The sequence below is a fragment of the Mustela erminea genome, chromosome 6, assembly GCF_009829155.1.
Source record: "Mustela erminea isolate mMusErm1 chromosome 6, mMusErm1.Pri, whole genome shotgun sequence".
Lineage (NCBI taxonomy): Eukaryota > Metazoa > Chordata > Mammalia > Carnivora > Mustelidae > Mustela > Mustela erminea.
In genome coordinates, this window is record NC_045619.1 from 102,055,690 (window position 1) to 102,079,483 (window position 23,794).

Genomic DNA, 23,794 nt, shown 5'->3' on the forward strand with positions numbered 1-23,794 from the left:
GTGCGAACTCTGTGACCCCTTCCCCATCAGGTTCTTTCTGCCCTTGTCTAGGGATGACCAGGCAGTCATTTTTATGCACGACTTTATGTGGGGCTCTGGTATGTCCACGGTACAAAAATGTACAGCACTTGATCCCAAAGCCCTCAGAGCAGGGAAGGCAGAGTGCCTGAGCCAGGCTTCTCAGTGGGAGGTGTGGTCCTTGAGGTAGAGTCCAGGGGTGGGGTGGTGACCAGCACTCTTGGGGAGAGATTTCCTCTGGGAGAAATGCCAAAAGTCCTGAGGGTTCCTCACCACCTCTCTGAAAAGAAAGGAGGCGGGAGTCGGCGTCAAGTCCGATGTGGCGTGAAGAGTGAGGCTGAGTGCCCTTCCTTGCCATTGCCCCCCGCTCCGGTATTGCCCTCCTCTACCGACTCCATCCCCACTGAGGTACTGGCACTCCCTCCCACTCCATACCAGCCTTCTTTGCTCCCTCCCAGGACACATTCCCTTTGGCACTTACGACACGGACATGGGGGTGTCCAGCTGTACGATGCAGGATCCACGCATCCTCTGCAGTTGGCCCCGGGTCAGCTTCCGAGGCCTGCTGTTCCCAAGCTCGGGGATGCCCTCGATCCCTTTGGCTGGCCAGGTCTTCCCGGATCTCTCTGAGCATATCTTCAGCCCGGAGGGTACGGGAGTGGGGGGTGCAGCCAGTTCCCAGGAAGAGGGACTCCTCTTCCTCATCCCCTGAGGACTCCCAGGGGCTTTCCCCAGCAGAGTCTGTGTGGGTTGGGGATGGGGGGAGCTTTCCCCGAAGTTGGGCCCGATGCAAGGTTTCCGCTACCACATTCCCCTCCCACTGAGGTCCCGTCTCTTCCTCTGACCAGGTTGGTGGATCGCCCCTGGGAAGGCTGCTTCCTCTTTGGATAACTTCCCTTGGCAGTTCAGGGGCACTTCGGCGTTGGGGAGCTTGGGGGTTTGGAGGCTGAGGGCGCAGAGGAACATCTCGGAGGTCCAGGGTGGAGAAGATGAGGCGAGGGTCACGCCGAAGGGCCTGTGGGCGTAGTCGGCTCAAATGGTAGGGCCCTTTGGGGGAGCCTGGGATCAGGGTGCCGTAGCCAGAGTCTGAGGTATCATCTGGAACCAACGGAGAGTCTTCATCTGTGTCTTCTGTCACTACCAGGTGGGGGATGATGGTGGAGAACTCAGGGGTCCTACAAGTAACCATAATAGTAAATGGTTAGAGTCCCATGCCGAGGGGTCAAGTTCAAGTCCAGGAAGTCTCATCCCATCCAGAAATGGCCCCTCCTCCAAACTTGCTTCGGTATCACCTCTAAACCGTAAGATTATGTTCTCATCTTGCTGGCTAGACTGTGAGCTCCCCTAAGGCATTTTAGCCACAGCACCTGGGTCAGGACCTCGTACCAAGCAGGTGCTCAGGTATTTGCCAAAGGCTGCCTGAGCTCCCCTGAGGTTATCCCCCAGTGATGGGTCTTTTTTTTCCTTAACCATGCTGCTGAACAGCTGTGTCACTGTGAATGAACCTCTCACTCTCTCTGGGGGTTTGGACTCACCAGATCCCTGCAGCTGGAACGTTCTGCAAATCCACATTGGCTTTCCCTCTCCATCCCCGGCCTGGGGAGCCTGCTCCTCTCAGGGAGCTCATGTTGCTTGTATCCGTTTCCTTTGCTGCCTCCCACCCCACCCCCAGGCAGCCAGAGACTGACTCATCCCCGAGGCTGTCCCATGTGGTCCTTAGCATGACTGATCCAAACCTGTTCTGCTCCAACCCATAGCCCAAGTTCCTCAATCTCTTCCCAGTGCCCCCGAAAGCTGTGTTGACATTTCTCTGCCTTGTGGGTTTCTCTTCTCTCCCTTCCTCCCCGCAGCCCCCACTTTGAGAGACCTGTGGTCCCTGTGGGTCTTACCTCCCCTCTGCGCTGCTCTGAGAGCCCTCCAGGGAAGGCGAGGAGGGCCTGGTGCCTGGGGACTCCTGGTCCTGGTCCCGGTAGAGAGCCAGGAGCTCCCTCTTCTGTTGGACATACTCCTCTGCCTTCAGCTTTTGCAGGGTGACCTGGGATAGCCATACTTTCATTGATGAAGACTTGCTGTATGCCAGACTGGTGCTAAGTGTGCTACAGACATTATTTCATTTAATCCTCACAGATTCTGAATATATTATGAAGCCTATGAGGCAGATACTCTTTATTCCTCCTAATTTATTACAGAAAAACAGAATAAGTAACTTTCAAGGTCACAAAGCAAAAGACAGTGGGATGGAGTCAGGATCTGATCTGAGCTGGCCCTGGGAGGGGTGGGTAGGGTGAACAGAAGTCTCCATTTCCGGCTTGCACAGTTCTTCTGCTTCTCATGTCCCCTTGCCAGCCCTCTATCCAGTCTGTGCCCTCCTTTAGGAAGCCCTCCCTGATAGACAGTGATGGCGATGTAAGTGTTCTGAATGGTGCTGGGCCTCGAGTTACTCCTGCCACCAGGGTGGACAGGGTCAGGCTCTCTCCTCTGCTCTCCTTCAGGGATGAAAGCAAGACCATTGCAAGAGGAATGGAGAGAGGATACACTAGATTTTCTGTCTTCTTCCCCCAACATTTTCACACAGGTGCCCTCAGAATCAAGTAGTGACATCTGAGAAGTGGCTGACAGGGCCCCTCCACAGGCCTGCGGTAATCTGATACACACCATCACCCTTCGGGGTGGATCGCATGGATACCAGCCCATTTTACAGATGAGGAAACAGGACCTAGAGAGGCAAAGGCTTTGCTCGAGGTCCCACGGGAAGAGAAGCGGAACTGGGACCGGGCCTCCTCTTTGAGTCCTGGTTTGGCAACTGCACTGAAGGGCAGCCTTAAAGGGTGGAAAGTTGCTAAAGGACCATGTTTGCTTGTGGAGGGGGAGGGAAGGCGGCAGAACCTGCAGAGAGGTTGAAGGCAGAGGCTGGGCAAAAAGGAGGTGCTGGTGGCAGCTGTGGGCAGCTCTGATATCAGTACTCTCTAGTATGGCCATATCATTGTTCAAATACTGGAGTACTTCCATAATTGCTCTCTCAGCCTCCTGTCTCCCTTCCCTAGGACTACCCCATCCCTCAAGATCCAGTGGCTAGAACGATAACATAGCACAGTGGGGGGTCTCTAGGGCACCCCCTCACCCCCAAGATGCCCCACTCTAATTCGATAATGACCATGCTATACTGATTGTTAAATATTTTGATTATCTCCCCAGCTTGAGGTATATGAACTCGCAACTCCTGGACACTTGGGCCTTCTCAAAGCCTCTCCAGAAACACAACGGGCATCTGGGTCAGGACAGAGACATGTTGGAAAAATGGATGAACAGGGATAGGAAACTGGCATCAGGTTTATATGGCAAGTTTCCTTTCTCTGGGTGTCCAGTCCCTCAGTCTCATGAGTGACAAAGCAGTGCAAAGATTCTTAGCAGTCTCAAAAGACTAGAGAGTTGGCCAGAGCGAGGGATGATGGTGCCCGGGGGTAGGAAACCGGCATATCAGGGCCACGTTCTATGATCTCCCTCCTCTCCAGTGTGGGATGGAACAAGAAATAAGGACGGTGGGCGGAGTCGTTCTTGGGGCCAGGGTGGAGCTAGAGCAGCCTGCTGGTCTGCTGAAATGCCGAGCCCTTGGCCCCACACGACCCAAGTTCAATAGAGTGTTCGGGAAGTCCAGGACAGGGATGGTGTGGGGAAGCAAAGAACTGGAAGGAAGGGGTGGGGTAATACAGGCATTTCCACTCAATGTGCCCCTGGCCCGACCATAGGAAAAAGCAGGGAGGGAGGCATCAGGAACGGGGCTGTCGGAGGTCCTCCCAGACATGCCAAGCCTCCCCGGCAACCCTGGGAGGATCTTCTCAGTTTGGGGAAGAGGAAATTGGTTCCTGAGCCAAAATGCGACCCCTCCACAAAGCCAAGAAGAGGAAGGGAGGCCCCCCCCCAGCAGGATTCTTCTTCCTTTGCTCTGGTAGAGAACACAGCCTTGACCGGAAACGCCTCTTCTTCCCACTGCTGCCTCTGGGGTGGCTCCTAGATTCATCTGCTCCTCCCAGAGCTGCCCAAGTGGACTAGCACGGATCTCTCAAGGTGCCCACGGACTCTGAACTGCTGTGAGGCCTTTCCCCAGTCAGCACACAGCCCTGCCCAGGCGCCACTGACCGCCACTGTCTTCTAGTGATAACAATAACAAACATTTATGGAGCTCCATTAAGTGCTGGGCCTTGTGCCAAGCGGCAATAATAACTGTCCCATCGCTCCTGCACGGAGGTGCCCACTATCACTGCAATTCCCCAGATGGGGACCGGGGTTGGAGACGTGATGTAACTTCCGTGAGAGCAACAGTTAACAGGTGAGAGCTGGGCTCTAGCTAGTTCTTCAGCTGCCTGCTTTAGCCTCCCTCCCTGCTTTAGCCATTTTTCTTTTCTTTTTTCTCTTTTTTTTTTTTTTTGCTTTAGCCATTTTTCGACCTCTGTTTCTTGACGGCTTTTTTTTTGTTCCCACCACTGGTTCCTTTTTCCACTTCCCAGACCCTAAGCGTGGACCTTTCAGGATTTAGTCTGTCTTCCTTGGAGAAGTTCATTTTTTCCTAAAACCTTAGGCTCTCCAGGCTAGACCTGTGGGAATAAAGCTGCACCTACATTTCTGTGAGGGGAGAAAGCCGTAGTGCCATCCCTGGGCAGTTGCTCTATGGAGGAGCCCCACAGCCCTCATCAGTTTACAAAGACTGGTGGCAATAGAGAGCAGTTTTCTTTAAGAATTCGGTGTGAGACAACAGCAGGACACACTAATTTCAGTTTCTTTGTCCTTTACTTTGCTAAACGAGGCCAGGAGCTTGTGCGCTGCCTGGTTATGTATCAGAAGTGACCTCCTTTCCCTGTTAACCAGGAGTGAGACTTCTGAAGGTGAATTGGTTGGAATAAAATCCTAATAGTTTTAGGGGTCCCCTGGGGGTGGGGTGGGTATGTGTCATCTTGGGACTGGGAACCCAAGGAAGAAGAGAACGTTCTGACAGTGGGGTGGTGAAGGAAACGGGCTCCAGTAAGGGCCCCCCACCTGCTGCCTGGGGAGTTCTGTGGCTTGTTTAGGTATTCAAGGAAGCGGCAGTCCTGCAGGGCTGAAAGACACAAGATCTTGACACAAGATCTTCATTCTTCTTTCTTTCTTTCTTTCTTTTTTTTTTTTTTTTAAAGATTTTACTTATTTATTTGACAGAGAGAGATCACAAGCAGACGGAGAGGCAGGCAGAGAGGGAGATAGAGGGAAGCAGGCTCCTGCTGAGCAGAGAGCCCGATGCGGGACTCGATCCCAGGATCCTGAGATCATGACCTGAGCGGAAGGCAGCGGCTTATCCACTGAGCCACCCAGGCGCCCCTTTCTTTCTTTTTTAATGGCAAAATCCTCATATTTATTTTTTACGCTCCTAATTCATAGTTTTCAATATACTATTTAAACAGAAACTAAGCTCCAAATTTCCTTCTTTTAAATAAGCTCTCCACATGATGGTACGGTATTATAGATAAGAGGGCAGGAAGGATGCTTAAAATTGTTTAAAGAACAAAACTATTTTCACAAGTTCCAGAAGCCCTAATGACCTAATGTGCCAATGACAAATCATTATTATCTATTCATTAAAGCAAGCGCTATGAGAACCACTAATTTGATTTAAACTGTAAAAATAATGAAGTTGCATTCTTTAGAAATAGTCTTTCTTTGTTCAAAATGTCCCCTTTTTTGGTAACTGAGATATAATTGACATATCACATTATATTAGTTTTGGGTATACAGAATAATGATCCAATATTTGTATATATTACAAAATAATCACCTCAGTAAGTCTCATTAATATCTGAAACTATACACTTCACACAAAAAATTTTTTTCTCTTGTGGTAAGAGATCTTAAGATCTATTCTCTTAGCAACTTTCATAGTTCATCCTTTGTCCCCACTTGAACCTCAGGGCTGTGTTTCTATCCTTTCCAAAGCCCCTAAGATATCTCCACTTGGCTACCCCCCACTACATCCTTTTCAAAGTGCTTCTGCTTAAAACTGGACAGTACCCTAGACTCACCCCTCCCAGGAAGCAACAACTAACCCAACAGGTTTCTCTTTTTGTTAAGATTTCATTTCACTCTGGGGTTCCATTGCAATCTTTCCAAAGCAATCTTTCAAATGGGAACTTTGGGAAGGAAGTCATGCTTTGTCCTTTCTAACCTGTGACCTGCATCAGGAGCGTTTACCTAGGGCTGGGTAGTAGGCTGCCTGCTTAATCAGAATGACTTCTTTGACTCTTCCCCATGAGGCAAGGACTGTTATTATTTAAGTCCATTGCAGGTGAAGACATGGAAGCTTGTTGGGGGGGTGGGCACATAATTCACCCAAGATCACCCAGCTAGGAAGAGGTAGTTCCTTTCTCTACTCCCATCCCCTACACATTTTTCATCCCTTTTTGCAACATGTTCCTAAGAACATGGCACTAAACCTCTGTATTTCACACCAAAACTAGTACAGTAAATCTCCTGCCACCAATCTCTTCCTCCTCCAGCCCACCTATCACCCTGCCAGCTGTCAATTCAAGACGAACACAAGGGTTTCACCATGGCAATTTCTTGCTCAAGAATCTATGGTGGCTGTCTTGTCAACCCACTCAATTCAACCTTGTCCTGTCTACACTCTTCTGTAGCTCTTGGGAGTCCTGTAGAAACTGGCCTCTCATCACTTGCTCACACAAATCCTTTGCTCCAGACTTAGACAGACATGGTCACTGTCCCCAAAATAATCCAACCCAACTGCTCCCTTGACGTTCTGCTCACGGTCTTCCCTAGACTTAAAAGGCCAATTTAAATCTTTACTCTCTGGCCATTCTGCTCCAGTGGTGGGTTGAATAGTGGCCCCAGAAAGATACGTCTAGGTCCTCACCCCTAGAACCTATTTGGAAGGTTCTACACTTATTTGCACATCTGCAAAGACCTTCAGTTAAGGATCTCATGATGAGATCATCCTGGCTTTAGGGTAGACTGGTGTCTGTGTAAGAGACGGGAGTGGGAGATTTGGACACAGAGACATACAGAGAGGAAGTCCACAAGAAGACAGAGGCAGAGACTAGAGTGACATGGACACAAGCTAAGGAACACTTGAAGCCACCAGAAGCTGGAGAGGCAAGGAAGGATTCTCCCCTAGCATCCTGAAGGGGAAACAAGTGGGCTTGCTGACACTTTGAGGTCTGAATTCTGGCTTCCACAACTATGAGAAAATAAGCTTCTGCTGCTTTAAGCCATTAAGTTTGTGGTAACTAGTACAGCTCCATTTGGATCTTTTGAATTCCTCTAGCTTTTATCACATGAATCTGCCCTGTTAAATACCTTCACTTGCTCCTTGTCATCTGTAGGACAAAGTTCAACTTCCTTAGCATAGCATCCAGTAGTAGGCAGGATCTGGTAGTACCTACCTCCCAGCCTCTCTGCCACTACACCTGCCCTTGGACTTCATATCCTGGTAATATGAACTCCTAGGCCAGTGGTTCTCTCCACACACATGGTGTTTCATGTTTTCCACATCAGCACATTCTGCTTCTCCATTTGGAATACCCTTCTTTCCCATCCTTGTTCCCCTACACACTCCTAGATATCCCCACAAATGGTGATCAGACCATCACCCCTCTGTCAAGGTGTCACAGCATCTGACCTCTGCGCTGTCCCTTTCCCAACCAACCCATCAGACAGAACAATTACTCCCTCTTCGGCCACAGTTCCATTCTGCATACATGTTTCCATTATTTGTATACTAATCTGTCTAGCTAGGCTGCCGGCCATGTTCCCTGAGGGGCGGGATGATGCTTTATTCTTTTCTGAGTCCCTAGCACCCAGCCAGTGCCTGCACCTAGCAAGGGCTCCACTGGTGTCAAATGGAAGACAAAGTTCCAAACATCATGGTTTTGGGGTGTAAAGACCTTTAGGGGACGCTGTCTTGGGCTCTCCCAATGACTGGTACAGTCGCTGGCCAAAGGCTTTCTTTCCTGCTCTTGTGGATGGTCAAGGCTATGTCTCCCTCCCGAGGGGCCGAACCGGACTGAACCCACATCCATCCCAGCCTCTTTCTCTTCCTCCTTCCCTCTTGCATTCCCATCTCTGACCTCTGAGGACCCCTCCACCCCTCCCCACTTCTGGCTTTCACATACCTGGGCCTGTTGAGTCTTCTCTAGCCACTGGCACGGTCTGTAGCACTGGACACTGCACAATGAGGGCACTGGAGACACAGTGGAATTCAGTGAGATGGATCACCAGGAAGCTGTCTGGGCGGAGGAGAAGGTCTGCTCAAGGGCTAGACCTTATTTGATGCCCATCCTGACTGCTCCTTCCCCTTGCCAAGAGGAAAGGAGAAGGAAAAGGTCCCCAAAGAAGAGACATACTAGGGTCCCGTAGTGGTCGGCACACAAGCTTCTCCAGCATGAGTGGGGGGCGGATGACCTTGGCTTTGTTGAGCTTGCGCTGGGGCTTGGTCACTAGGAGCATGTCAGAGAAGAGGAAGAGGTACACGTCCAGCTGGGAAGCCATGCGTAGAAGAAAGAGACAGGGTCAGCTGGAGCAGGGGAAGAGAGTGGGACATGGATCAGGCCCTGTACTGTGTGCATGCCTGTGTGCACAGGTGCACAGGGGACAAGTGCACAACTGTGGAGTGCTAGAGCTGGAAGGGGTGTCACTTTGGTCCCATCTCTCACTTTATAGGCCGGGAACGTGGCTGACTCAGGGGCATACAAACAACCAGAGCTTCACCATGCCATGTCCTCCTCCCAACACACACAGACATAGACACAGATACACGAACACATCTCTTTGCCCATTTCCAGCTTTCCTGACTCTTATTCAGTCTCCCGGCATCCCTCCCTTCGCTGCGATCTCCGTCCCACCTTCTCCGAGCTTGCCCATAGCCCCTCACCTTCCCTTCTCGCCCCTCCTTCACTCGCACGGGTCCCTCCAGCAGCAGCTGCCTGATGTACTCAGAAGCAACCCCCAGCATGGGGGACGTCAGGTCCAGGGTGCAGAACGGACGCAGGTTCTGAGGGACATGGGGTGGGGAGGATCGTGGGGCTGGGCAGGGCTGCCTCCCCCTCCCAGCCACGGTGGTTCTTTGTTCTGTCACTGGCACCTTCCCTTCTCATCCTTGCCCTCTTGGAGGGAGAAGAAGCATTGAGTACTTCCTTCTCACTCTCTGGAACTCCTCATGTGGGAGGAGTGATGCGCACGGCCCCTCTGTGGCCCCTCTGCCCCTTCTCTGCCAGGCCTCTGCTTCTTCTGTTTCCCTGGGGACCTTGCTTGTTCTGCGCCTCCTTGCCTCTTGCCCTGCCTCACCTTCTGCACTTCCTCGCTGGACGGCTCCAGCACGTCGTAGGGCCCGATGCGTCGGGCTGCAGCCACCAGGCTCTCCTGCTCTTCGCTCCGGTGGACGAGTTGGTTGATGTGTCGCAGGAATGACTCCACAGCGGCAATCTACGTGATGGGTGGGGTGTGGAAGGAGGAAGAGCTCAGCCCCTTCCCCTGTACGTCTCCCCCAGTCAGTGACAGCACAGGCGACCAGTCAGTGCCACGCGGCCACATGCATATGAAGAAAGAGACCCCTGAGAGTTCCTGGAAATCAGTTCCACATGCAGTTCCCAGCTCCCGAGGGCATGGCACTGCCAGGCCACCTACCATGGCGCTCAGTGCTTCCTGGACGTGTGCCTCAGGACTCCTCTTAAGCACAGCCTGGAGCAGCAGTGGGTACTTGGTGACCCGCTGGTGGGGCTTGATGAGCAGGTCCCCCAGCATCTGTCTCCCCGCGAGCTTGTGCTTCTCACACCACTGCCAGCAGAGGAGGGCAGGGGACGGTCAGGAGTCTGCAAGCCCCCTGCTGCCCCATTCCAGTGATAGCCTCGGCCTCAGACCCAGCTGGAGATCAGGGATGACCTGGAGGTCTAGGGTCCACCCCAGCCCCCTTCCCAGCACCCCCTCTCCCACCTGCACAAAGGTATGGAAGAGAGGATTATTGTCTTGCTGCTCCCGGGCGTAAGCCATGGTCCGCTTCACTTGTAGGCAGTATTGGACATAGGGCTGGAACCGCTGGCTGAACTAAGGGAGAGATATGGGCAGGCAGGGGAAGAAGGTCATGAAATCTGGCCTCCAGCTGCAGAGCACGGGGAGCAGGAGGGAGAACCTCTCATTGACCCTTAGTCTAGCTCTCGCAATCCCTAACCCCCATGATGCTTTCCCCTACCTGTGACTGCCAGTCCCTTTCTCTGGAGTCCAGGGAGAAGATGAGGTCCCCAGAAGCAGACCCACTGCTACTCTTTCAGGCCCCGTGCACAGCCCCTGACCTACCCTGCCGCTCTGGACGTACTCTCCCACCATCAATAATTCAGCTGGAATGTTTGCAGGACTCTGCAGGTCCTGTTTCACACGGGTGGTGGCTAGTGACCTGAGTCTTGCCCAGAAGACCTGTTCCTGGGCTTGTTCCCAGGAGATGAGTGCTCCCCCCAACCTCTGTACCCCATTCTGGCTCTGCAAGGCCCAGACCTCTTCCTGGTCAGGTAAGATTGTGGAAGAAAGTCTGACCCCAGGCCTCTTGCTTTCTCTTGTCCCATTTCTCCATGCTCTGGGTGATCTGGGGCTTTTACGGCCCCTCCCTCATTTACCCAGAAGATGCCTTGCTTAGACCCCATTCTTCTCCCAGCTGTTTGGCAATGCATCTCTGGCCAAGAAGTAAGATTCTGTAGTTAAGAGATCAAGTATAACCCTTCCCTGAGATAGCTGCATTTCATTTCGAAAGAGTCACCCAAAGACCAAAGAACTTTTGGGACAGAGGTCATACCTGTGGAATGAAGGGCAGGAGGCGAGGAGATATTCTGGGGTGGGGGCTGTGCTCTCAGACCCCCATCAAGCCACAGAAGAATGCAAGTGACAGAGGCATACCCTGCAGGCAGGACCTCTCTGGGCCCTCCCAGGCCTGCCCCAGCCAGATGTAGCCCTTTGCCATGTCTCACCGTCAAGAAGCCATTTTGCAGGCTGACAGGGTCCAGAGGCTGGCCTGAGGCTCGAGTCTCCCTCAGGGTGGGCCCCAGCACCTCCTCCCAAAAGCTCTTGTGGGCTCGAATCAGGCTGGGGACATTTCCAAAGAGGATCTCAGCTGATACCTGGAGGAGGGAGCAGAACTCAGCCACAAGCCTTGGCAGGTCACCGTCAGACAGCTCTGGCCACCGACAGGCAAGGACCCGTAAGCTTGGCTGGTAGAGGGTGGGCTCAGGATGAAACCTGCAGGGGAGCTGAGAGATCTAAAGGGCTAGGGTTTTCCCTTCTACTCCTCTGGCACTTGGGCTGAGCTCTGCTGAGTCCTGGAAAAGAGCAGAGGCCAGGCTGCTTGGGGTCTAGAGCAGGAAGGGGAGTAGGAGGGCAGGGGGTGTCCTCCTAGGGGGTGTCCTGGAAAATGAGGCCATGGGAATCCAGACAGAGCAGCCTGGGGGGCTCTCTGGGAGCCCACCCCCATTCTGTGGCCTCAGAGCTTGGGATGTGGCCAGGTCCTCCCGAGTGCCCACTCACCTCGGTCAGTAGTCCCACTCGCTGCAGATTCAGCAGGCCGGCGGTCAGGAGCTGGAGGCAGGGAAAGCCAAGGGTGTAGGCACCTGACTCCTCCTCTGAGGACCCCAACCTAGCCCTTCAATGTAGCCCCATCCCAGCTTCACCACTGCTAACCTGATTCCCAAGATCCCCAGCAGGTCTCCAATGGCGGGGGGGGGGGGGGGGAGGGAGGGTTGGGATCTCCCGGTTACGTGTCCCCGCCTTCCCTCCGCCCCTCTCCATGGCCCTCCCTTTCTGGCCTGGGGGAGTGGGGGCCATGTAAGGGAGACGGATGGATGGCTGAGGTGTTGCCTGGGCCGGGGACCGGAGCAACTCACATTGGTCATGATCTTGAGCTTCCGCACATAGATCAGCTCGGTGGTCAGCAGCTCCCAAAGCGCTTCCTGTTGGTGGCAAAGCTCTCGGCTCATCTCCTGGGGTGGGGACAGCACTGGTTCAGTTAGGGAACGATAACAAGAACAGCAGCTGGCACCTGTTTAAATGCTACTAGATCTACCTCACAGATGATGACCTTTTAATCCTCAAGTGTGTAGGTGGTTTTATCCCCATTTTACAGATGAAGCCACTGAGGCCCAGAGAGGCTTCCTTTCTCCATCAAGGTGTCACCAGTAAGTGGCAGACCCAGGAGTAGAACCTACAACAAGATGTCTCCAAATGCTTTCCCCACGTGACCTTACTTCCCAAGGCCTTTTCCCCCCTTCCAGGCGGATGTGAGTTGTCTGTGGGCATCTATGATACTGGAGGGACAGACTCTGTGTTCCAGGCCCACCTTATGCCCAGGCACCAGCTCCTTCCAGGACTTCTCAGTGACCAGGCTGCTGTCGCTGCCCTCTCCAATCTCCCAGTGCCGCCGCTCCTCAGGGGGCAGGCGGGGCATCCCAAACATGCTGAACGTATGCAGCCTCATCTCCAGCTGGCGGGCCTTGCTGACTTCCTGGGGGAGCCAAAAAGGGGATTAACCCTGGCCATATCCTGGGCACGCAGACCCCCGGCCTGGGGATGGCTGCGAGTGCTGGTACGTGCGTGCGTGTGTGCGTGTGTGTGTGCGTGTGTGTGTCTGGGAATGGGAGGTAGCACTGTCCCTGAGTGGGGACACACAAGCCTGGGGGCAGAAGAAAGGGCGTTGCTGGAACACGGACAGAGAGGCAACTTGGCCTGCAAAAAACGTGCCAGAGGAGTCTGACTGAGGCTCCCTGACCGGAAAGATACTTTCTAGGCTCTTCTGAGTCAGAACCCCTCATAGGGACCTCCAGGTGGAGACCAAGGGACCTGCGGTCTCAGGCAACATTCTGACACTTGCCTACAAAACGGACATTTTTATAAGGCAGCATGGCTTGCAGATGTGTCCCTGAGAGGGTCTCTCCACAGAACTGAATCTGGCGCTGTACGGGGGCCGGCCACTCTCTCTGCTCTGATCATCTGTGGACCATAAAGCTCAGGCTGTGAGCCTGGGGACAGGAGGAGAGGGACCTCTTACCTTGAATTTAGGAGAGTGTGGTGGGCCAGACCCAAAAGGGCCTCCATACTTCTTCTCGGGCTCTAGTTCTTGCATCTTCAGAGGAGACACCACCTCGGACCTGGCCAGAGCCCTTGGCAAAGGGGACATAGCCATGGAGGCGTCGGCGACCGGGATCCTGGAGGAGGAGGAAGAGCAGGATAAGTTCTTAGGGGGCCTCCCTTCTCCCCGAAGTCCCAGAGAGGTAGCGGGGCCAGACTTGACTGCAGTGGTGTCCCCTACCCCTGCAAGTGGGGCTGGCTCACCTCTCCCCTCAAACCAGTCTGGGGTGAGTCACTCCTGCTCTGAGTCACAGCAGCTGCTGCCAGGAGGCCAAGCTGAGCAGGGCAGGGGCCTGCCAACTTGGCTCCCCTAGAGGGCCTAGGGGCAAAAAGTGGGGGCCTCTAGAGCAGGAGCACAGGCACCTACAAGCCTGGGCTCCGATGTGGATACTCCCCCAGGGCCCGCCCGCTCACACGTGTGCTCCTGTCCTGTGGGCGTGCGTGCACAAGGCACAGTGCGGACAGCATTCTGGCTCCCTCCAGCTCCCCCTGCGTGGGAACGACTTCCCTCGCATGTGGGGATGAGGCACACACATGTGTGGCCTCCTCCCCAGGGGCGTGCGGCCCGTGTCCTTTCCAGCTGGGAGTGGCTGTGCTTCCTTATGAGAGATTGAGACCACGGCCACAAGTCTCCTCCTGGGCAGGCCTGGTCACATTCCTTGATCTGCCTGTGGCCTAACAGCACATACTTCCTAGTCTCCCTTCCGGCCCTCAGCCCGGGAGAGTCCCCAGCTGTCCTCCCTCTCTCCAGGGCCAAATCCTATTCCAGGAAGGCAGGGAATACCCCCAGTGGGAAACAGAACTGTCCTCAGGGTGCAGGGGCAGCTTGGAAGCTAAAGGAAAGGCATTTCAGGCAGGCCAGGCAGGTGGAGCTGTGGGGAAGCCAAGGTAGGTCCCCACAGCCCTCCCCACTTGCAGACTAGGGACACCCTGAACCTTTGCTCTTCCTTCAGTGCTGACTCAGATAGAGTGGGCCTCAGGGAACCCACAGGCTCCTCCCAAGTAGCGGCGGGAGTCTGGGAAGTACCAGGCTCCCTGCTCTCCGTGACCCCCCAAACCAACTCCAGGCCTCAGACCTGTCTAACAGCACCCTCCTCCAAGGGCCTGGCTTCACCCATCTGCCTGGGATGGGTGTCGAGTCCTGAGAGCCTGGATCACACTAACCTGCTCTCCCTCGAAAACCCAGGAAAGAAGGCAGGGGTGAGGGACAGGAATAGACCACCTCATGAAGCTGCAAGAGAGATGGTGAAAGCCTCACTATTCTCCCTCCTGCCCCTCCCAGGTCACTTTTTGGGGCAGCCTGGACTCACCAGTCCAGGGGCAACTTGGGAATGGAGACGGTCAGCAGAACCCTGCTTGGAGGCCTGATAACGGCCCCCGTAAGTCTCAATGCGGGATGCCACAAGTCCTTGGAAGGGACACTCATCTGGAGGAAAAAAGGTCTGCATCTCTTCTTTCCTGGGTCACCTCTGAAGGATCATAGCTTCAATGTCAAGGAGAAAAGGTTCCCCTGAGGCTGCAAAGATTAAAAAAAAAAAAGAAAAAAAAAAGGAATGGAAGGGCCAGCCTTGATCAGTGGGTGGCACCAGGTGGGGGACCAACAGAGGGAGGGGGATGGGAAAGATGATGGAGTGGGGGAGGAAGAGTCAAGGGCTTGTCACTTACTGCAGGAGTATAGCTGCCTATCTGTGACTTCGTGGGGGTAGGGTATGGCCACGCATGCTGGGGAGGGAGCCCCATGGAGCTATGCTTCCTCCTTTACATGTAAGCACATCAGGCATGTGCTCCCTCACTGGCCTCAAAGGATGCTGTAGTCCTCAGAGCAGCTGGGAGCAAGGGTCACAGGCAGGTCCCCAGGCTTCCTGGATGTCCCTCCTTTCCAGGCACAGAGCCATAGCCTCCCTGTGGCCTAGGCAAGAGGTGCTGGGAATTCCTCGGGTGGGGGCACCCTGGAGACTGTACCACCTACCCACTATTTCTGTATAGCCCTAAACTAAGAATGCTTTTGACATGAGGAAATAATTGGGAAAAAAAATTAAAAGGATAATATTCCCTAACACATGGAAAGTATATAAAAATCAAATCTCACGGTCCCTAAATCAAGTTTTCTTTCTTTCTTTCTTTCTTTTTTTAAAGATTTTATTTATTTATTTGACAGAGATCACAAGTAGGCAGAGAGGCAGGTAGAGAGAGAGGGGGGAAGCAGGCTCCCTGCAGAGCAGAGATCCAGATGTGGGGCTCCATCCCAGGACCCTGGGATCATGACCTGAGCCGAAGGCAGAGGCTTTAACCCACTGAGCCACCCAGGTGCCCCCTAAATCAAGTGTTCTTGGAACACAGCCACATTTACACATCTCCAGTTGTCTACCACTGCTTTCTTGCTAGTTGAGACAGAGACTGTCCCCTAAAGTCTGAAATATTTACTGTCTGCTGTCTGGCTCTTTACTGACAGTTTGCTCGCCCCTTACCTGGACCCTCCTGCCCACAGACAGGGAGGGGAGGGAGGACAGCTATCAGGTGGCTGGGCTTAGAGACAGCAGGCTATGTTTGGTCTTCCCCGGCCTCTGGGAAACCTCCATGGAGCTGGGAGCCAGCCGGGGGCTCCATCCCTTCCCCTTAAACCTGGATAGAGGACCCACCCTTTGAATGGGCAGGACCTGGAGAGCAGAGGCCTAAGCATGTGCTTGTTCCCCTTCAAATGGGCTTGAGGCCCCTGCTCAGCCCTCCCCTTACTTTTCTCTGATTTATGAGCGCAAGAGGAAAAAGTTCATTGTCTCCCCGGCCCCTTCCCAATAATCCTCCCTGCGAGGGTTGCCTCCGTCTCCTTTGCCCTCTCCCTTCCCCTGGTCCTTTTCGAGCGGGGACGCCGGCTGGCCTCAGCCTCTCGCCCCCGCGCCGCCCGCGCAGCCCGCACCGGCTCCAGCCCCTATCCCGCCCCGCCCCCGTCCGCCCGGCCCCGCAGCCGCTCACCTGTGTCCGCAGGTGTCCCCGTGCCCGCCGCCCGCGCTGCCGCCCGCCGGGCTCCCGGTTCCCGACGGCTCCCGCGGCAATGCCAGCCCCGCTGCCCGGCCTGGGTCTGGGACCGAGCGGACCGTGGGACCGGGGCAGCGCAAGGCCGGGCCGGGAGGGAAGGTGGCAGGACAGGGGCGGGGACGCGGGCTGGCGCCGCCCTCTCACCACGGGCCCGGGACCCGGCTGTGCCGTGTGGGCGCCCGTGTGGCCCTGGGGACGGAGGGTCCGGTGCCCGTGACGCAACCGCCACGCTCCCCGGGCAAGAAGAGCTTACTGCGCAGGGCTCCTCTTCCCCTCCCTCCTTCGCACCTGAACTCTGCAGCCACCCGGCCCGGGAACCGCGCGCCACGCTGGCGCTCTCTCCTCGCTGCCAGACCCCTTCCGGGCACCAGAGTAATGAGGCACACAGGCGAGGCTGGGCGTCGCAGGAGGCAGCGAGAGTAATGACCCGGTGTCCTCTGGTGCCCACCTTGCTTTCAGGTGCAGTGAGTGGCCGGCTCTAGGGGAGTGGGACTGCCAGTGAGTGCGGCTCCTGTGCCCCCTTGTGCGCATTCTGGGCTGAGTCCAAAGTGTGACCCTTATCTCTCACATGCCTGCCCTGGCCACGGGTGGAAGGCTATGTCTGGACTTTGCCTTTGCTCCAGGGATGGTACCAGGCAAAGACCTGACCCAATGCTTCTCCCACTACCTGAGGCCGGGGGTGGGAGGACCCTTCACTGGCCAACAGGCATGTCTCAGGCTCCACCCCAGTGAGGGTGTCATCCCAGTCCCCGCTGGGGCTGCTGACATAGAGGCCTTCCAGGAAGGGCACTGGCGGCGCTGTACGCTGTAGGAAAGGACCACATTCTCACATTCCCACCTCACGGCACACACCGCCTGACAGGAGGGCTGGGTATTGGTGATCAGAAGTGTCCACAGTGGGTGCCTGGGTGGTTCAGTGGGTTAAAGCCTCTGCCTTTGGCTCAGGTCATGATCCCAGGGTCCTGGGATCAAGCCCCGCATCGGGCTCTCTGCTTCCCTCCCTCTCTCTCTGCCTGCCTTTCTGCCCACTTGTGATATCTGTCAAATGAATAAGTGAAATCTTTAAAAAAAAAAAAAAAAAAAAAGAAGTGTCCACAGTGCAGGGTCATTGTGATCTTACAATCAAGAAACCAAAGTCTGTGGTGGGGTGGGGGAGGGGGCCAGGGGGGCCAGGCCCCAGCACCTCCACCCTGCCCTGTGGTCTTCCTGCCCCAGCCAGCCATGCAGTGACCCATAGGCCTCCTTCCATTTGTAGAGCATTCGGGAATTTATGAAGCACTTTCAAAAGCATAATCTCATTGTAGCACTAGGGAAATGGTCCTCCATGCTCCTCTCCTGTCTGCCAGCTTAAATCCATAAGCGATTGGAAGTATTCTAGTCCTCATGTGGACTCTGATGACTCCGTTTTGTTTGGGAGAGGAATGTTTATGGGATGATTTCTAACTTCCTCCACCTAACTCTCCTCCTAAAACCATGGGATGGTTTCTAATTTCCTCCGCCCTCCTCCTTATTTGCCCTCCCAAATCCTCTTTTTTCTGAGCTTGCTGTTGTTATGTGATTGCTCCATTGTTTCAGAAGAGTTCCTCCAGCTTCCCGTATCCTATCTCTTGCTTCCCGCCTCTGGGTTGACCAGCATTGGTTTCCCAGAGAGGAGTCGAGTAAGGCAGAACTGTACTGAAGAGAAGCCCTTTTCTCTTCCATTCACAGCTCTTGTGTGTCTATGTGTGTGTGTGTGAGAGAGAGAGATTTAGGGGTGACAAGAGTAGCCATGAGGGAGAGAGAGGTAATAAACCAGGAGATGGTGATTACAGGCAGTATTAAATGACACCCCAGAGAGAGCTGGTGCCAAGGGGCCTCTAGCTTCTGTTCCCAAAGTCAGAAGAAGGGGGAAGGAGGAGTAAGCGGGAAAGGGAGATTGAGAGAACACCAGAGACAGGCCTGGACTTACAGCGCTCTGGGGGAGCTGGCTGGACTGGCCCAGTGGACACACAGAGAGTTAACCCTTTCACTTCCCTCAAATCTGAGATGCAATCTCTGCCCGACATTGCTTCGGGGCCTGTCTTCGGCCTCTTTGGGAGGAGAGGTTCCCAGGGAAAGCTGGAGTCTAAAAGTGGGAGGTGTGGCTGGGTGCAAGCTGTGGGTGGAGAGGTGGAACTCCTGGCTTCTAGTCCTTCTTTTCTGGCTTTGTCAGATCTTTGCCCTCACAACCTCTGTTTCCCCAGAGCCCTGACTCTGCTGTGGAGAGCTGCCTTCAGACAGACTGAGGGGGAACCCAGCTCAGGCCGCTGAATTGAAGCCCAGAGAGCCAGAGGGTTGGAGTGTCGGCCTCTACTCTGAGGCCCTGGGGAGCACCTGACCCTTGGCCCAGAGAGGGGCACCTGGATGATTGTTTTTCTTCCTGGCCGGCCCGGGCTTTCCTCCTACCTCTGGCTTGAGTCCTATTCCTTCTCTGAGCTTGAGTTTCACCCTTAGCGTGGAAACCCTTCATCAAGGGATGCCCCAGCTCCACACCACAGCTGATGAGAAAGGGTCTGTCTGTCGAAGATCAGAGCTTTGTGGATCCAGAGCGTGAGGGTGATTTTCTGGGGCTCCATGTTCCTCCTCCCTTCCCTCACAGGGAGACTCACTTGAGCCCAGAGCTCTGCCTGGCTGGCACCTCTCAGGGCAGGGCGGAGGCTATCCGGGTTAATGAGGTGCTAGCAGGGGCATCCTCCTTGGCCCAGGGTCAGGAAGAGGAAGGAACCTGAGGGCTCGAGCTGGGAGGCACCAGGGCACGTGAGGAAGCTTATCACCAGGAGGCCAGGCCACTGGGCACAGACCAGAACTGATGCCCTCCTTCCCTTTGCTGCTTTCCTTCTGCCCCCCTCGCTCTGGGCCTTCCACACTTACTGACAGTGCTCATCCGCACCAGAAGGTACGAGGAATATATAGAACACAGATTCCCAGTATGAGGAGTAGTCCTCTTCCTAGGATAAGAGACAGTCCCTGGCCTCCAGGAGGCCACAGACTAGTGCAGAGACAGACGGATGGGGAACAGAACACTGATGTACACGTCGTATGTAAAAGGAACGAGCCAAGAGCTATGTACGGGAGCACTTTGGAGGGACTGACAGCGACGTAAAGCAGCCAGGAGAGCTTCATAGAGGAGGTGAACTTTGAGCTGGGACTTTAAGGATGAGTAGGAGTTTGCTGCACCAAGGAGGAGGGAAGGGTATTTCTGGAAGAGGCAACAGTGCGAACAAAGACCCTGACACGCGGAGGAGCGTGTTTAAAAGGCAAGGGGGGAAGGGCAGGCTTTCCCAAAGACCTCCTGAAAGTCAGCTGTGGAGGCTTCCTGGGGACCTTGTACCCTCCAAGCAGCCGATCTCTGGGCCATGGCTTGGGAGGACGAACCCTCTTCCTGGCATTCAAGGACCTCCTCAATATGACCCCAATGACACTTCCTGCCTTTTCCTTGCTACTTCCCTACCCTATCCCTGGACATGTCCCCAGTCTCTGAGTCTGCCTTAGTGGCCCTGATTCCACGCCTTTGCTCAAGCCCTTCCTCTCAGCTGGCACAATTTTCTTGGCCCTTTGTCCTTCCATCTCCATCTCTGCCCCCTTCAGGGTCCTTCCCACTAGCTGTTTGCTTCATGAACCATTTCCTGCTGGTTCCCCAACCAAAGGGACCACGTTCCTCCCTGCTTTCAAGGCTCCCTGCTTTGGCCTCTGTGTTTCTTTCTTTTCTTCCTTCCTTCCTTCCTTCCTTTTTTTTTTTTTTTTTTTTATTAAGATTTTTATGTATTTGACAGAGAGAGAAAGCACAAGTAGGGGGAGTGGGAGAGGGAGAAGCAGGCTCCCCGCTGAGCAGGGAGTCTGAAGTGGGACTCGTTCCGAGGACGCTGGGATCACAACCTGAGCCGAGGGCAAACGCTTAACCATCTGAGCCACCCAGACATCCCTGCTATGTTTCTTTAAAAGACACCGCTCTCAGGGCACCTGGGTGGCTTAGTCACTGGCATCTGCCTTCTGCTCAGGTTGTGATCCCAGAGTCCTGGGATTGAGCCCTGTATTGGGCTCCCTGCTCCATGGGGAGTCTGCTTCTCCCTCTTCTGCTTCTACTGCTTGTGTTCCCTCTCTCCTTGTCTCTCTCGCTGTCAAATGAATAAAATAAAATCTTTTTTTTTTTTTTAAGACACTGCTCTTATCCTGCCCAATACTGTTGCTATTCCATATGTCCATGTCCCTCACTAGACTCCAAGGCCCTTGAAGGCAGCCAGCCCCCAGCATAAGGCCTGGCCTAGGACTGGCCCAACCAGTGCCTGTGGTGTTGAACTGTATTGATCCAGATAGAGTCGACTTGTGGGTAGGCTTGCCTATTCTGTCATCTCTCTGTCCTGGCTCAAAGGAACCACCTTTGTTTTTTAAATATCTTGGAGTCTTCCCTAACTTTAGTTTGGCATTCCTGCTTCATTATAGAGTTTCAACATTTCCTCGGTGCTCCTGCTAAAGGATTCTGACCTGTTAGGATGAACACTCCATGTAAGTTTTAGCTTGCACATCACTGCTGATGGATTAGTACCGATTTCCCTAGAATATTATGGCAAGGAGGATTCTGTGGATGATGAAGGCTCAGAAGAAGGGGCGCTAAGAAGGCTTAGCGACACTCGCCATGTGAGGAGGCAAGGCTCCCTCCACCTTCTGTTAGTCCATCAGATCTTTACTTCCATGAAGCCAAGACTGGAGCACAGGGAGAGCCTGGGGACTTTGCCTTTGGTGGGAGCTGAGGGAGGACAGTGAGCAGAAGAGCTGAGGGCTCTAAGGGTAGATTTAGCTTCTTGAGATTTTCTAGAGCAGACCTTGAAGTCCAGTGTCTGAACATCCGGGCTGGTGTTCTTACTGGGCTCCCTCCTCCTCTTGACATGATCAGTCCCCAGAGGGGCCTGTGGACTCAGCCAGACCAATAGGGCTTCATGGTTCAGGATTCCAAGCAGATTCCTTAGCAGGTAATGCTAAGGTGATGACATTCTCACCTGTGGGAATGTCCCTGATTTCTCTCTCCTCCTAGGCAGCTGAGGCTTCAAGAATGAAAGAGGGGCACCTGGGTGGCTCAGCCGATTAAGCATCTGACTCTGATTTTGGCTCAGGTCATGAACTCAGGGTGGTGAGATCAAGCCCTGGGTTGGGCTCCCTGCTCAGGGCAGAGTCTGCTCCTCCCTCTCTCTGCCTCTCGAGTGTGCGTGCCTTCTCTTGCTCTCAAATAAATAAATAAAACTTAAAAAAAAAAGATTTTATTTATTTATTTGACAGAGAGATAGAGAGCACAAGTAGGCAAAATCGCAGGCAGAAGGAGAAGGAGAAGCAGACTCCCCACTGAGCAGGGAGCCCAATGCAGTGCTTGATCCCCGGACCTTGGAATCATGACCTGAGCTGAAGGCAGCCTCTCAACCAACTGAGCCACCCAGGTGCCCCTAAATAAATAAATAAAATCTTAAAAAAAATTTTAAATAATGACAAAAATGTATCAAAAGTGATTAATATCTAACAATGTTTTATTTCCCAGCTTCCTATCTTTGCTCCATTGCACTTGAGGGCTATGGTCTCCCCTAGTGGCATCCCCTGGAAAGGCTATGACTTGGTTTCTGGGGCCAGGAGTGGGCACGCCCCCAAGCCCTACCCTTTCCCAATTGAATGGACCCATGCGGTCTTGCAACCCAACATGCCTCCTCAGGTAAGAACACTGGCTAATGACCTTGGCAGACAGCCCCAGCCTCTACCTGATAACTTTCCACAATGCCGCTCCCAGAGTCTGTGCTTTTGTTCAAGTGGTTTTGATTAGTAGGGGCATGCTCACTTCCTTCAAGCCCCTTTCCTCCTGAAGAGTCATTTGATTTCCTCCCTCAGGTCTATGCTGACCATGGTTCCCCACTTCTTCAGCCTGAGGTTAACTCAAAAGTACTTGTAATTGTGAAGTTTACGGTTTCAGTGGGTCTTTGCAGATGTTCTCCAAGTTAGAAGAGCTTGGCTCCCTGCCATGGTCAACTTCTAGCTCTGTGGCCCTCATTACTTAGTTGAGGATTGTCGCCAGCCCTTGCTCATGGCATGTGTATTTTGAGGCTCATTTGTCCAGGACAGTTGACTGTCTCTTCCCATCTCATTATGACACATCTTGCCCAGTCCAGGAAGATGGGCGGGTATTTTATCCTTTGAGTGGATGCCAGCACCACAGTTCTAACCATTATTTCTAATTTAATTGGACAACCCTGATTTTCAGGAAGTTCTTTCTCATCTCTGACCCAAATGCCTCCAGCTCAAACTTAAGATAATTTCCTCAAACGTCTGGATCTGGCCTTCTCTGTAGCATGAACCCCTTTCCAGATCATTGAACCACAGTCTGGGTCATTTTAGAGACCATCCTTCAGAGACCCTGGTTCTCAGTTTGGGTTCATGTGGACAGACACCCAAGGCTGAGGCACCTTGGTCTGTACGCCAGGCATGGTATTGGATGCCCTGTGTAGATTAACCAACCTACAACCTAAAGCAAACAGGTACAACTGGTATCATCCCATTTGATAGATGCAAGGCTGAGTCTTGGAGGTAAAGTAACTTGACTAAGGTCACAAAACTAGCATGTGGCACAACTGGGATCTCATCCCCACATCTTAACAGAGCTCTAGAGCTGGGAGTTGGTCTAACCCCTAGCCTCCAAACAAGAAACCTCTGTGAGAATTTAGGACAGATGTCTTCCTCTGACCTTCCTTCCTTTGTACATTGGTTTCCACCCTAGTTTTGCCTTAATCCTTTCAACCTGCCTGATTGACCTTCAGTCATGGCCTTACACACTCTTTCTGGCTCCTTGTTCCGCGTGTCTTTGTTCAAAGGCAAGCCCTTCTCAAGGACTTCTGCGGGCAAAAGGAATTGACTTCTCTATGTCTCCATTCTTATATGTGAAATGAGGATAATAATATTAAATTTTGGGATCATTATGATAATCACAGCTAATATTTTAATAAAGCAGTTACTATGTGCAGGCATAATTAAGCACTTCACAGGTTTCATTTCATTTAATCCTCCCCAAAGTTCTGAGTCAGATATTACCCTCCTAGAACAAATGAGGAAATAGGCTCAGAGCAGTTACCTGACATGCTTCAGGTGACTGAGTCAGCAGGAAGAAAAGCCAAAATTTGAACTCCTATTTGTCTCACTCCAAAGCCTGCACTTTTTACCATTATCCTATGGGAAAATAAATGGGTGGCTGTGTGTAGTTTGCCATATCACAGGAAAACCACGGAACACCAACTGTCTTGTTTCAAAGAAATAGAAATCCAACGCCCGAAGCCTTGAGAAGCAACATTGGTCTTTGCTAAAGGCTGTTGACCTAGGTCACAGGGTCTTGCGGCTTACCACACAGAAACATTTCTTAAAAAGAAGCCTCTTTGCATGTCATTCTCTGCCCCCAAAAAATCCCTCCTGATAGCCTCTGTTCAGACCTCTAGCATCCTCCTTTCTGTCTCCTTCGAACCCCTCTGCCTGGTCCTTCCCTCCCTAGCTCCATTCTTTTTCCTTTTCAAAGCCATCCATTCTCCTCTCCCCTCCTGCAGCTCCGTCCCCTCTTCTGCTCAGT

General features: G+C 53.3%; 1 protein-coding gene across 1 annotated transcript; it reads right to left on the reverse strand.

Moving 5' to 3' along the window:
- Nucleotides 1-65: 65 nt before the first annotated feature.
- On the reverse strand, nt 66-16,471 carry PLEKHG6 (pleckstrin homology and RhoGEF domain containing G6). Its single transcript, XM_032349017.1, is given in 19 exon segments — nt 66-298; nt 500-612; nt 614-1,193; nt 1,908-2,053; nt 8,172-8,205; nt 8,207-8,285; nt 8,403-8,535; nt 8,930-9,049; nt 9,343-9,480; nt 9,682-9,831; nt 9,988-10,098; nt 11,010-11,159; nt 11,563-11,613; nt 11,919-12,014; nt 12,371-12,535; nt 13,079-13,168; nt 13,170-13,235; nt 14,469-14,676; nt 16,126-16,471. Coding segments are annotated over 18 exon segments (2,478 nt in total). The 5' UTR covers nt 14,607-14,676; nt 16,126-16,471; the 3' UTR covers nt 66-180.
- Nucleotides 16,472-23,794: the final 7,323 nt, after the last annotated feature.